Here is a 14,621-nt window from a genome sequence, read left to right on the forward strand (position 1 = left end):
ACAGTTAGGAACATGTTGAGGAAATGGAAGACCACAGGCTCAGTTCAAGTAAAGGCTCGAAGTGGCAGACCAAGAAATATCTCGAATAGACAGAAGCGACGAATGGTGAGAACAGTCAGAGTCAACCCACAGACCAGCACCAAAGACCTACAACATCATCTTGCTGCAGATGGAGTCACTGTGCATCGTTCAACCATTTGGCGCACTTTACACAAGGGGATGCTGTATGCGAGAGTGATGCAGAGGAAGCCTTTTCTCTGCCCACAGCACAAAAAGTGCTGCATGAGGTGGGCTGAAGCACATTTGGACAAGCCAGCTTCATTTTGGAATAAGGTGCTGTGGACTGAGGAAACTAAAATTTAGTTATTTGGCCATAACAAGGGGCGTTATTCATGAAGAAAAAAGAACACAGCATTCCAAGAAAAACACCTGCTACCTACAGTAAAATATGGTAGTGGTTCCATCATGCTGTGTGGCCAGTGCAGGGACTGGGAATCTTGTCAAAGTTGAGGGACGCATGGATTCCATTCAGTATCAGCAGATTCTGGAGACCAATGTCCAGGAATCAGTGACAAAGCTGAAGCTGCGCCGGGGCTGGATCTTTTAACAAGACAACGACCCTAAACACTGCCCAAAATCCACTAAGGCATTTATGCAGAGGAACAAGTACAACGTTCTGGAATGGCCATCTCAGTCTCCAAATCCGAATATAATTGAAAATCTGTGGTGTGACTTAAAGAGAGCTGTCCATGCTCGAAAGCCATCAAACCTGAATTAACTAAAGATGTTTTGTAAAGAGGAATGGTCCAAAATACCTTCAACCAGAATCCGGACTCTCGTTGGAACTACTAAATATTGATTTCATTTCTTTTTTGTGGTGCCCAAATTTATGCACCTGCCTAATTTTGTTTAAACAATTATATCACACTTTCTGTAAATCCAATAAACTTCTCAAATATCACTGTGTGTGTCTCCTATATGATATATTTAACTGACGTTTTTCATCGTAACAACCAACGATTTATACAGGAAAATCATGAAAATTAAAAAGGTTGCCCAAACCTTCGCATCCCACTCTATATATATATATATATATATATATGTATATGAGAAGGACAGGATATGCAACTTGCCACCCCCAGGGCCGATCAGGTCCCAGTTTTTAGGAATACTAAGTGGTATGTTGTGGCCCTAATAGTTTTGTGTCACAGTGCTCCAACCTGATACTGTTGCTCCCCAGGGTTAGACTCCATAGCAAAAAAGGAGTTGTAGTTGGTGGAAATAAGTGGAGTCCAGACTTGGAGAAGTTTAACAGTTTTACTTGAATAAACTTGCAATAAACTTAGCAATACTTGATCTTTCTCTTGGCTCTAGCAGGCTAAGGATAAACTGGCAGTTGAACTGGAATACTTTGCTTTCTCTCTCTGCTTTGCTAATCTCTGGCTTCAGTCTGGTTCTTATCAGCTTCAGTTACAGTTTCTTATGAGAATGAGGTATTCTGTGACCCGTTTTGCTGATTAGGGGTTCTTTGGCACCATTCTACCCCTCAGAGGTACTAAGTCCTTCAGTTACTGTTTCTTATGAGAACGAGGTATTCTGTGACCTGTTTTGCTGATTAGGGTGTCTTTGGCACCATTTTAAAACTCCGTTTATATATCAAGAGTGTGCTGCTCTCTGAGCTACTTTCCCAAAGATCCTTCAGCAGTCAGGGGAAAATGCTCCTTCACCACACCATGCTGCTTCACACTCTCACTCCGATTCTCAACTTCCCTCTCAACTTCTCCACTCTCGACTCAACTATATCTTCCTCCACCCCCCTCCTTTGGTAGAAAGCAGGACTAGCCCAATTCTGCCCAAAAGGGGGAGAATGGAATTGTGAGTTTCATTCTATCTAAAGGCACTGTCTTCCAGATGCACTGCCAGCTGCTTGACAACCAGGCACATTATATGTAGTAACAGTTGCATAACAATATTATTAAGGCACAGTATCAGAGGACCTGGAAATAAATACACAGATGACATTCTTTGCTAGCCATTAGAGACATTAGCTAGGTGCAAGAATGGTAGTGCCTTCTCTGGAATACTACAGATATGTGGGGCAAGGGGCAGAGTAGGTGTCAGTGAGTCTATGAACGCAAACAATCTGCTTAATGAGGCAGTAAAAACTATTAAATAAGCATTGAAGCCGCTGGTACAGAATCCAGACAGCAGCAGCTCCTCTGTCCCACAGAGAAGAGAGAGTGCAGACTAACAGGTTGTCTCTTCAGGCTGCTGCTCCTGCCCTTGCAGTCTCACTCTACAGCACATCCTCAGGAAACATGTACTGCTCTGCAGACTGGAGAAAAGGAGGGTGTCTGAGAGGCTATGCAGCACGGGAGCTTGTAAGCTCTGAGTTTTATTCATCGGGGTCCAGCAGCAGCCAGCCTCTGCATCTTGTTGAAATAGACGGTCATGCTACTGCTCCCGGGCCCCTTCTGAGCTCCGGTCCTTAAGCAGTGGCTTCCCCTGCTTCGCCGATACCAATGCCCCTGCACATTCACATGTACAGCAGATGTTTTGTTTAAAGCCCATATTGAAGATTCTAGCAAGATACAGGCAAAATACTGCCACATGCAGTCGGGTTTTTCTAACTGAACAGAATGATGGACACCTTATTGGAAAGTTGACACACCCCAATATAGTCAAGAACAGATCGCAGACGGAAATGGCTAAAACTGAGCATAACAGATGCTTAAAATACAGCATGCACTTTATTTTGTTGTTGTTTTCTGTTCGGACTGATCAGAAGAACGGCAAATGAAATAGTGATGTGAACCCGGCCTTACCGGATAGATCCCGTTCTTCTTTTTTTTTATCTTTTCTGCTCCTACACCAAAACTGAAAAATGTAAAATGTGCCACAGATGTGAGCTTTAGTACTAGTATATTCTTCAGAACATTGGTTTCTGAAACTTAAAGAGGATCTGTTACCACAAAATGCAATGCAATCTGCTTTCACCATGTTATAGGGCAGGAGGAGCTGAGCAGATTGATATATAGTTTTGTGGGGAAAGATTCCATAAAACGTATATTTTATACATTTATATTCTTGTTTTTTCCACTTCCTGTGAACAGCTATCAGTACATGAGGAAGGGGTTATCATTAACTGACTCTTATGCACACTTACTGTATGTACACAACGCTATCAGTCACTGATGGCATCTCCCTCCAAAAGTACCAAAAGTACACGGAAGGTCGAAAAAGCAGAGATCTAAATGTATAAATTATAGGTTTTACTGAATCGTTTCCCACAAAACTATATATCGGTTTACTCAGCTTCTCCTGCTCTATAATATGGTGCTTTCAGATTGCACTGCATTTTGTGGTGATAGGTCCTCTTTAACAGTGGGTCTGCAATAGTTCTTCATTCAAGTTGAGATTGTTGGAATTGAAGGAAATTGGTAAAGTATACTAATAAATTCCAAACTAAATGGTTCTATAGTAATATAATATCTGAATTAGCACACGTGGCAGTTAAGCTGTCTGTAAGTTTGAAGATATTATAGTCACCCTTGAGCCACCCTGTATAATAGCCAACTTGACCTGAGAGAAATGCAGCCAAATTTAAGTAGTGCACTGCAGTCTGTTATCTACCACTTGAGGCCAGTTTTACACAACGATAATATGGGCACATATCTGCACTATGGCACTACTTAAGTGTATGTCAGCATGACTGGCGTATTGTCAAGTCGCTCACCCCTGAACCTCCCCATTACTAACCCAATAATGACAGACACAGCAAGTGGATTTATTGGCCACAGCAGCCTTTTATTAATAACATAAATACAATAAATATAACTAACTCAAGGCCTTCCCATCTGAAGGCCCCCGCCCCAAGAACCTTACCAAGAACCTAGAGAAATGACACCATAGGGAGGGTTCTTGTAGCCCCGTAAAATGACATATAACTGCCCCTGTAAAATCCTGGAGTATGTTGCCAAACTCTTTCTCCCCGCTACAACATGTTAGGTGTATGTACATTGTCATCTTTTATAATTATATTGTCATTGATATCATTTTATGTATTTTCTAGGCCTGTTTCATATATTATGCTGTAATTTCCATGTACACCAGTAGGTGGCAGCAATGTGTTCAGCAGGACCTTAGCCTGTTTAGTATTGCTAGACTGGAATAGTTCATTCCAGTTTTAGCCCCCCCTCTGTGAGCAGAAGTGGGCTGGTCCCATGTCCTGTCTCATGGGGAGGATAAGGAAGTTCTAGTTTAGTGTACCAGTCACCCCGGCTTGGGGAAGGCTGTGTTAGTAGGAGCTCCCAGAAACAGGGATCCCAAGACAGGATCGAGCCTCGGCTGAGGCCAAAGATCACTCTTCCCAGTCCGAGCCCTTCAGCCTTGACTGTGGACAAGCAAGCAGCACTTCCAGAACTATAGATCTCCAGGAAGAACCATTCCCTGCGAGCAGTACCGTGAGTACCATCCAGAGTCCAGGAGAAGCCAAATTCCTCCTCAGCTAGTCAGGCCCATTACAAGCAGAAGACAGACAGAGCAGAAGATAGATACCTGCCAGATTCTCCAGGCACGTGTATTGCCATGTTTTTGGCGATGCTAAGGCCTCACCTTTCCTCTCACTAGCTTCCCAACTAGGAAACACACAGCATACAACTTCTCTCTGTTATTAATGATTTATTATATGAATACTTAGGTCACTATACAGTTTTCTAGAGTATACAGTGAAATCGTGGATAAATCAATCATAGAGTAAGAATCAATACATTACCGGATATTGCATCATCACTCCATATCGGGGGACCAGCGATTCATCAGGAGGCAGCGCATACACATCACACGGCTCGTCAGCAGTGGAACAGTCCCAACCAAATGGGAAAGATCCTCTGCCTATATGCCCATAACTCCACCCATCATCTTGTTGCATCCTGGGGATGCTCAGTCATGAGCTTCATTATGATTGGATGGCTTGTAGCCATTTCCTCATGAACAGCACTAGTTATAGTTAAGTACTGTTTGTGCGCGCTTACTATTACGCGCATTGCAACATACTATTATATAAGAGTATCACGTTCTACGCATGCTCAGTACTCTGTTTTCAACGGGCGGTGTCCCTATGAACCAATTGTATGATTGCTGGTATGAGCTATTTTTCGTTATCAGTAGATGATTACAGTTCCCACAACATGTCTTTATGAACTGCAGTAACCTAATGTTCTTGTAGAATGGTTTCTTATGAGACGATCAGCATTACCTAAGATGTAAAAGGAATTCCTGTCTACCTATCCTTTATATAACTATGGGGGGCCCTTTTCCTATAGCCCTCCAGTCATACACACATTCGTATCAGATTTACATCACATTCGGTCCTTAATGCTGACCGTTGGTATAGGAAACCATTATCATTTTTCGTTTTTTACAACATATACCATAGGCTACATAACAATTCCAAATACATAGTACAATTACTACTATCATGACTACCAACAAGGGGTGAACCACCCAATCCATGGTAGTCCTGGCTGATGGGGAATACCCCATGAATATGTCCCACCAATGATGGGATGTAGCGTCCGCTATGGCGGATCCTACTTTTACTATTTTATCAGACACTACCGTAGTAAAGAGCTTGTGTCCCGTGATACTCCTGTTCAAATTTGTAATTGCTTTCAGTCTAGTCAAATTTAGATCCCAATTAGGGACTTCTAAAGCCGTGTCTTGCCATAACACCTTGGTGCTTAGCTCATTATCTGGATTTAACATAAAAGTTTCATTTTCCCATTGAATAACCGTGATGTTGTGTATGCATCCTGCAAAAGGCACCCTCATTTTAGGGACCACCTGACGATCTGTCACTACGCATATCACCTGGGGTGCTACTTCAACCATCCATCGGTATGACGTAGGCATTATGGCCCACTCGCATTTATTTACAGTGTTCTGTAACAAGCAAGGCTCATATACAGCAGACTGTAACTTACAGATTTTACCTTCAAGAGTGTCATCACAGAAAGTTAAATCATGTGTGCTATTATTGCTATCAATTACTTGTCCATAAAATGTAGGTACCCAAAAATGTTGATTACCTTCTGGGCCCTTTAACATTGGTAATACTACAAACTTACACATTATATTACTTTTAGTCACATTGTAGTAGACCAATTTACCGGTGCAGGACGTATCATTACACCTTATTTTAGGCGCTTTGGTGTCCAGCCAGTGTTTTTCCCTTACAAAAGAGTTAAACACGGTCCTCCAAACTTCCTCATTCCCCGTCAACAACATGGTTTGGAACAACCCTTTCTGTTGTTGCTGCTGTAGGGTTTGCAAAGAACAAATGCAGAGTCAATTGGCTTCACATGTAACACTGTCCTATTTCCTGGTTTTAGAATAGTTTCTCCATCCCCACGTCCAATTTCTGGATTCAGCCAGGCTCAGCTTGTGTCCGGGTGTATTACCGTCTGCGTAGGATGCCAACCACACGATACCAAGGAGACCAAGGGCGCTGCCACAATGTCTTAGTGGATTCTGTAAGTCAAGAATACAGCATTATTCCCTTAAGTAGCATTTTTCCTGTGGGATATATTCCCACTTCTCTACTCCAGGCCTCATCACGAGTAGAGCACGGTCCTTGCCAACCGCTATTACTTCAGCAGGTGACGGAGGTCCGTTTACATCTTGAATCCAAATTTTAGCACCTACACTAATTTCATTAGTGGATCCAAATCCTTTCTGTCCCCTCATAGTTAGTTCCTTGGGGGCTGTTGTTTCTTTTATCTGTGCTATATATATTGGGATTAATAGCAATTGTGCCACCCTATCTCTTTTTGATATTATAGCATCCATTTTACCCAGATTTATGAGTACAACTTTGACTTCTCCTTGGTAGTCTTCATCAATTACCCCTCCAACCACTATTAAACTTTTTAGAGCATAACTGGATCTAGTGGCCAACTGTCCATAATGTCCTGAGGGAATTTTTACCCCGATTCCAGTAGGAATTATCTTAGTGACTCCTGGATTTACTACCGTCACCTCCAGTGAGTGCAGGTCCAACCCTGCAGATTTTGATGTTCCCCTAAAAGGGACCTGAGCTTCTTCATTAATTGTCCAATATTCAATAAATTCTATAGTTAATTTACCTATAGTAAGACTTGGCGTCAACATTCTCATTAAAGGGGTAGTGGATTCTGTTAGTGGTCTATTATTGAGCGACTGAAGGGCCGAGGAAAGATTATCTCTCCATTGCCCGTATTTACCATCTGAGGTCATTTTTTTTCAATGCTCCTTTGAGCAACCCATTCATTCGCTCAATGAGACCAGCAGCCTGTGGGTAATAGGGCATGTGATATACCCATTCAATGTTGTTTTCTAAAGCAAACTGTTTTATTTCCTTCCCTGTAAAATGAGACCCATTATCTGTTTGTATGACCTGCTTGATTATGTCTCCTGTTAGTGGAATACCTCTCTCCTGCGCCCACCTGTAAGTGGCCTTTTCTCCAAGATGTCTACTTTTTTGGTGAGCCCAAACGGCTGTACCTTCCAGCCATGACTCAGTCTCTCTATCCTCTGACTTGGATATAGTGGATATGGCCGTTGCCGCATCTGCTTGGGAATTAAACAAACGTTCAAGAGAGTCTATCGGCATATGAGCATCAACATGGAAAACAGTAGTGTTAGTTCTATCTCCTCTATTTCCTGCCAAATTTGTTTTCCCCAGATTTCCTTTCCATGTATAACCCAATCATGTTTTTTCCAGCCCATTAACCAAGTAGCCAAGCCATTAGCTACCGACCATGAGTCTGTGAAAATATGACATTGATCTCCCTGTTCTTTTTTCAGGGCAAGGAAAACAGCCATGAGTTCCGCATATTGACTACTCATGCCATCCCCTTCTGCTGTGAGTGTAGCAGACAACCGAGGGTTGTATGCCACACTCTTACCCTATTTTTTTCCCTTATTTCCGGTCCTAAGGTAGTTTTTTCCTTCCTACGTAGCACCGGAAATGCCTTAGCAGATGGGGGATCCATCACTGGATCAGGACAATCAGGACCATCGGGACAATCATCCCAATCATCCGAGTCTGAATTCCAGATATCCCCATCCCATCTACTAGGGTCCCGATCCACACTAGCGGCAGCTATATGTTTATAAACTTTATTCTTGTTAATCCTACCCCTTCTTTTCTTATATTTATTCGCCGCTATGTATACAGCAGAGTTCTCTGCTATAGTCTGATAGTGGGTCAACTTGTCTTTCAACAGTTTTCCACTACATTCCAACATCAGAGCACGCCCCTCGGCTTCCAACGGAGCCTGTTCCGCGCGCCTCTGATCTTGAATTGCCTTCTGCAATCGCTGTGCACTCCACGATATGCAGATGCCAACACCCAGCTCCTTCGAGCCAGGGTAACTGCATCACCAGCTTTCGCTGGGAGTTTCTCAAGTACTTGAACTACATCCACCGGATTTGATTCTTTTAACTGTTTATCCCATGATTCCGCTAACCCGTGACCAGCTAATTCTGTTGCTATTATATTATAGGGAGCCTCGGTCCAGCCGGGGATCTCCACGGGTTCTTTCTGGGATTTGGCCTTTTTCTTAAACATACTGTTATATTTTTGGCTTTTTGCCAAAATGGGTGGGGCTGTGCTCAGAGGTGTCCCTTGTTACTTGGAACGTTTTAAGACAACCTCCGACAGATAAATTGTTTTTAGTTTCCAAGATATTTTGCTTTGAAACTGGAAAGGAGGAGCTTCCTACTCCTGTCTTAATCTAATCGGTGCATTACCGGATGATTTGTTCAGATACCAAGTTTCAAGTCAAAATATCCTTCAGGGGCAATTTTACGAGCTTATGTATCAATTGCCCCTTACTTCTGGCAACATGCCAAATTTCTACAAATTACTCCCCTGGATTCCCCTGCCCCAAACAATATGTTATAAAAGGTCAAATCCCATCCTCGTCGCCAATTAATGTATTGCCATGTTTTTGGCGATGCTAAGGCCTCACCTTTCCTCTCACTAGCTTCCCAACTAGGAAACACACAGCATACAACTTCTCTCTGTTATTAATGATTTATTATATGAATACTTAGGTCACTATACAGTTTTCTAGAGTATACAGTGAAATCGTGGATAAATCAATCATAGAGTAAGAATCAATACATTACCGGATATTGCATCATCACTCCATATCGGGGGACCAGCGATTCATCAGGAGGCAGCGCATACACATCACACGGCTCGTCAGCAGTGGAACAGTCCCAACCAAATGGGAAAGATCCTCTGCCTATATGCCCATAACTCCACCCATCATCTTGTTGCATCCTGGGGATGCTCAGTCATGAGCTTCATTATGATTGGATGGCTTGTAGCCATTTCCTCATGAACAGCACTAGTTATAGTTAAGTACTGTTTGTGCGCGCTTACTATTACGCGCATTGCAACATACTATTATATAAGAGTATCACGTTCTACGCATGCTCAGTACTCTGTTTTCAACGGGCGGTGTCCCTATGAACCAATTGTATGATTGCTGGTATGAGCTATTTTTCGTTATCAGTAGATGATTACAGTTCCCACAACATGTCTTTATGAACTGCAGTAACCTAATGTTCTTGTAGAATGGTTTCTTATGAGACGATCAGCATTACCTAAGATGTAAAAGGAATTCCTGTCTACCTATCCTTTATATAACTATGGGGGGCCCTTTTCCTATAGCCCTCCAGTCATACACACATTCGTATCAGATTTACATCACAGCACGCAGTATAGCTGCAGAAGAGATATTGATCCCTGCCATACATTGCCAATACCTGCTGGGGCCTAGATGACTATTGCTATTACTTGTATGGACTTATGCTGCCATCCAGTAAAGACAAGTTTGAATTATATCACAAGTCTGGATCTCGGACATTGCTTCCAAAGTTCCTCAATTACTCCTACTAGCAAAGCACTCAATTTATTGCAAGTGAGCCAGGATCCAGGAGTCCAGCCGTACCCAGGTAGGAGACACCGTTGACACTACACAGAGACATTATCCCCCTCTGGCATTCCTCACCTGGTACATGAGCTATTACATCTTAAAGGGCCCTGCAACAGTACCCTTCGCACATTGCAATTGGCGTCACGAACAACTTATAGACTTATACACATCTATCCTGATCCACTGCAAAGTTGGCCACTGTACCACGGTCCTGCTCATTGCACCCCCGCCCTCAGTTAACTTACCTCTAGCCGATAAATGCCAGCTCAGAGGCAGAAACCGGTAGCCAAGAGCAACAAACGTGGGCCGCTACCTGCCATATCACACCCCAAAACCAATACCTGGGGAGTCCATAACCCCCTTTGGCTCCCTCCCCACCAGGCCAGAGCCACCATAACCACCAACTCTAAGGACCCACCATTGCCCAGGCTGCTATGACAAGGCCCACCAACCAGCCCCTGCCTGACTAAACTTCAATCCACTCACAACCACCCTGGCCCTACCACTCAAGCTTTTTACGCACCAGGACACCCGCATTAACCAAAGCAATCCGCAGCCCAAAAGGGGAGGGTGGGTGGGGGCTGCTGCCACACTGCTGTCCTGACAAAATGGCCCCTTTTCCCGCCATCGCTACCCCTTTTAAGCCTTAAACCCCACCCCTAGCACCGTTCCCATCACTATTCCTCCTCCTTAACTCCTTACGTCCTAGGCTCCCCTCTCTCAAAGCAATGACAACTGTGTTCAATGACAGAAAACAATTCCTTTAATAATGCCACCCAGAAGCTAAGACATCACTGCAGGCCTTCTGGCAGAAACATGTGCTTGTGTACTAAAGAATGCTCTCCTGGCCGGTGCATGGCCATCACCAAGTCTAAGGGGGTCATTTATTATGGCTGTGACTTTCTAGAAGTGTTTTAGACCTGTGTTCTGAGTCTAAATATATGGCTGATTTGCCACCAGGCTTAGAGCTTTCATAATTCAGACGTATATGTGTTGGCAACTGATGTAGGCTCGGTTTCTAAGTCTACCTACATGCCTCATTTACAACCAGGCACATATCTGTTGCGCAATGGTGTACATCCAAATGTTATTTATAAACCTAATTGTAGTCCCGCTTTCTAAATTGCGTAGGTCACTAACCCTTTCAGGACCGAGTCATTTTTCACCTTCGTGACCAAGCCTAATTTAGCAAATCTGACATGTGACACTTTATGTGCTAATAACGCTTTTATTTATCCAAGCCTGTGATGGCTAACCTCTGGCACCCCAGCTGTGGAACAAGTATGACTCCCAAGGTGTACATTTCCTTGGCTGTTCTCAGAACACCTTAGGAATTAATGGAGCATGCTGAGAGTTGTAGGTTCACCACGACTGGAGTGCTGGGGGTTACCCATCACTCAAGCCAGTGTGACATTTTTTTTCTTGTGACTTCTTATACTTGATGTTATGGGTAAATTTGGGTCAATATGTTTTCCCTTTATATTATAAAAAATCCAAAATGTTAAGAAAAGTTGGAAAAAAAATAGCAATTTTCAAATTTCTACACATTAACCCTTTCTACCCCAGAGGTTTTTTTCATTTTTGCATTTTTGTTTTGCACTCCCTGCCTTCCCAGAGCCATAACTTTTATATTTTTCCATTCACATAGCCGTATGAGAGCTTGTTTTTGTGGGACAAGTTGTGCTTTCCAATGCCACCATTTAATATTGCATATGATGTAGAGGAAGCAAGCAATTTTTTTTCAAATGTGGTGGAATTAAAAAGAAAATGCAATTCTGCTACAGTTTTGCGTGTTTTTTTTTATTTACGGCGTTTGATATGAAATAAAACTGACTGACCAGTTACTTTTATTATCCAGGTCAGAATGAATCCAGCGATGTGTATTTTTTTCTTGTGTTTTTACATTTTATACTGAAAAAAAAACTTGGAAAAATCTCTTTTTCTTTTAGTCGCCATAATCTGACCCCTTTTTTGTGTTTATGTATACGGAATTCAGTGAGGGCTCTTTTTTTGCAGGGCGATCTGTACTTTTGATTGGTACCATATTGGGGTATGACCTTTTGATAATTTTAGCTTTTTTTAGAAGGTGAAGTGGGCAAAATTTGGCAATCGTGTTTTTATTTTTTATGCGGTTCTGCATGTTGTACATTTGATAGGATAATTTTATTCCGTGGCTTGATACGCTTATGAAAATACCAAATTTGCATTTTTTTTTCATGTTTTATTACTTTTATATAATAAAATCTCTTTTTATTCAAAATCTTTTTTTTTTTTTTATCAACATATCTAAGACCCATAACTTCTTTATTTTTCTGTCAACATAGCTGTGTGAGAGCTTATTTTTTGCTGGTTGAGCTGTAGTTTTTATTCATTTTGAGATGCATATGACTTTTTGATCACTTTTTATAAAACATTTTGGGAGGTGAGGTGAAAACAAAAGAAATTGTGCCATTGTTTTTTATTTTTATTTTTTGCAGCATTCACCACAAGGGTTTAGTATTATGATCATTTTATAGATCAGGTCATTACAGACTCAGCGATAACAATTATTGGTATTTTTAAAAATGTATTTTATTTTTAATTTTTTTTATAAATGAGCCATTTTAAGAAATTATTGCTAATAAGATGAAAAAAATAACATTTTCATTTTTTAAATAGAAGTGTCAATTTAAAGACAGTTTTTTTTTCTACAGAGCACATGAAAATGAAAAAGTACACCCAAAATGTATCACCTAATTTCTCCTGTCTTCAGAAATATCCCCATTGTGGCCCTAATCTTATGTCTTGACAAACGGCAGGACCCAAACATAAAGGAGCACCCAGTGGCTTTCAGAACACAAAATTTACTTGCACACTTGTGATGGACGTGAGCTGCCAAAACAATAAAAAAAAAAACATACCCCATTTTGAAAACTAGACCCCCTAAGGTATTCATCTAGGGGTGTAGTGAGCTTTTAGACCCCCTAGTTTTTTGTAGAGATTAATGCTAACAGGCGAAAATATTTTTTTTTCCCATTTTTCACACAAAAGTGTCAATTTAAAGACTGTTTTTTTTCTACAAAGCACATGAAAATGACGAAGTACACCCCAAAATGTATCACCCCATTTCTCCTGTCTTCAGAAATATCCCCATTATGGCCCTAATCTTATGTCTTGACACACGGCAGGGCCCAAACATAAAGCAACACCTGGGGCCTTTCAGATAATAAACTGAAAACGGTTGAGGACCCATCGCACACATGTAATGGCGTTGAGCTGCTAAATGATAGAAAACTGTTATAAATGACCCCATTTTAAAAACAGATAGACACACGACCAGTAACTGACCGTCCCTAATAGACGCCTAATGACGGACGCCCACTACCCGCCAGTTACGGACAGTTTATGAACTGATTTTTCTTTTTTTCACAGTAAATCACACAGCCAGGATAGAAGTCTGATCTCTCTCCTCACAGAACAACTGCACTGAGGGGAGAGAGAAGCACAGCCCATGTCCTGGCTGTGTTTAGTAAATATAATGGATGTGATCTCCATGATAGGGTTATGATGGAGACCACATGATCAGGGAACAATAGTAATGGTCCCTGATGGTTACTGTGCTGAAGGCAGATCTTCAGCACAGTAATCACTGCGCATGTCTGCGGCATAAATATTTTTTTTTTTATAGTTGGGAGCGGGCTCCTGCCCTTTATTAAACATATTGGGGCCACATTGCTCCAATCGGGGTGCTGGGGGACCCGATCGGGGCATAATCATTTACACTCTGTCCTCTCCCGAGGGAGGCAGCAGCTGGCATATAGTCTGTGCATGCGCTGGGCCACCGCCGACATCTTTGTTGAGATACTGGGGGTGGGGTGAGGATAGGGACCCAGCTTTCCCTTATGGGGAAGCTGGGGGACCCGATCCTTGCACCGGAGACTTTCTCCCTCCTCTCTTACATGAGACGAGGGATATAGTTCACTGGCGGCTGCCGGCATTTTTCGGTGATCGCCGTGATACACTGTATCTTGGCGATCACGTGATCAGAGCCTGCTTGTCACGGTCTTTGATCACTGCCCCCTCCGGTAGCTGAGGGCAGGGAGCTCCTGAGCTTTTTTTGTAGCCCTAGCTTGGGCTGAAGTGCCTCCGTATAAAGGTGGCGCAGCGGCTCTCCAGCCCAATGCCCCTAAGTGACCGCTTTAAAAACAAGTATGGGTGGTCACTGAGGGGTAAGATCTAGTGGGGCGATGGCTGTACTATACTCTGCAATGCTCTTATATAGCAGAGTCTAATACTGTCATTTTGACATTACTACAAGGCATCCGGTTACCATAGTAACCACAGGGTGGCTGCCAATGGCAGGGTAACAGCGCAATGGCCCGATAGGAGAGAGAGAGTGAGATCCCTCCCTCTATTAACCCCAGTGATGCCATGACCAGCTCCTGACCACAGCATATAACTGCCAGCAACGATCCTGCCAGCTGCAGCAGGGTGTTAGGTTTTACAGCTGAAACTCTCTTCTGATGGCGGTGGCTCAGGGAGCACAGTAGCATTGGGGGAACAGGACACAGGGGGTTCGGCAACATCAGGGGAACGGGACACAGGGGGCACAGCAGCATTGGGGGAATGGGGCACAGGGGGCCCCAGGCTACA

At 42.8% G+C, this 14,621-nt stretch overlaps 1 protein-coding gene across 3 annotated transcripts; it reads right to left on the reverse strand.

The window, feature by feature from the left end:
• Positions 1 to 4,603: 4,603 nt before the first annotated feature.
• LOC122933012 lies at positions 4,604 to 9,758 on the reverse strand. 3 transcript variants are annotated; one of them, XM_044287741.1, is made up of 3 exons: positions 9,175 to 9,758; positions 7,485 to 7,608; positions 4,604 to 6,531 (listed from the first exon to the last, which is right to left on the reverse strand). In XM_044287741.1, exon 3 carries the CDS (start codon positions 6,286 to 6,288, stop codon positions 5,374 to 5,376), a length of 915 nt encoding a protein of 304 aa, XP_044143676.1. In that variant the 5' UTR covers positions 6,289 to 6,531; positions 7,485 to 7,608; positions 9,175 to 9,758; the 3' UTR covers positions 4,604 to 5,373. The 3 variants fall into 3 exon arrangements, with proteins under 3 accessions (XP_044143676.1, XP_044143678.1, XP_044143677.1); XM_044287743.1 differs by lacking the exon at positions 7,485 to 7,608; XM_044287742.1 differs by having other exon boundaries at positions 7,485 to 9,758.
• Between the last annotated feature and the right edge of the window lie 4,863 nt (positions 9,759 to 14,621).

The sequence above is a fragment of the Bufo gargarizans genome, chromosome 3, assembly GCF_014858855.1.
Source record: "Bufo gargarizans isolate SCDJY-AF-19 chromosome 3, ASM1485885v1, whole genome shotgun sequence".
In the NCBI taxonomy this organism is placed as follows: Eukaryota; Metazoa; Chordata; class Amphibia; order Anura; family Bufonidae; genus Bufo; species Bufo gargarizans.

Excerpts from the sequence above, each read along its gene's own strand:
- LOC122933012 (XM_044287743.1), bottom strand. The coding sequence starts at position 6,288 with ATGTTGTTGACGGGGAATGAGGAAGTTTGGAGGACCGTGTTTAACTCT.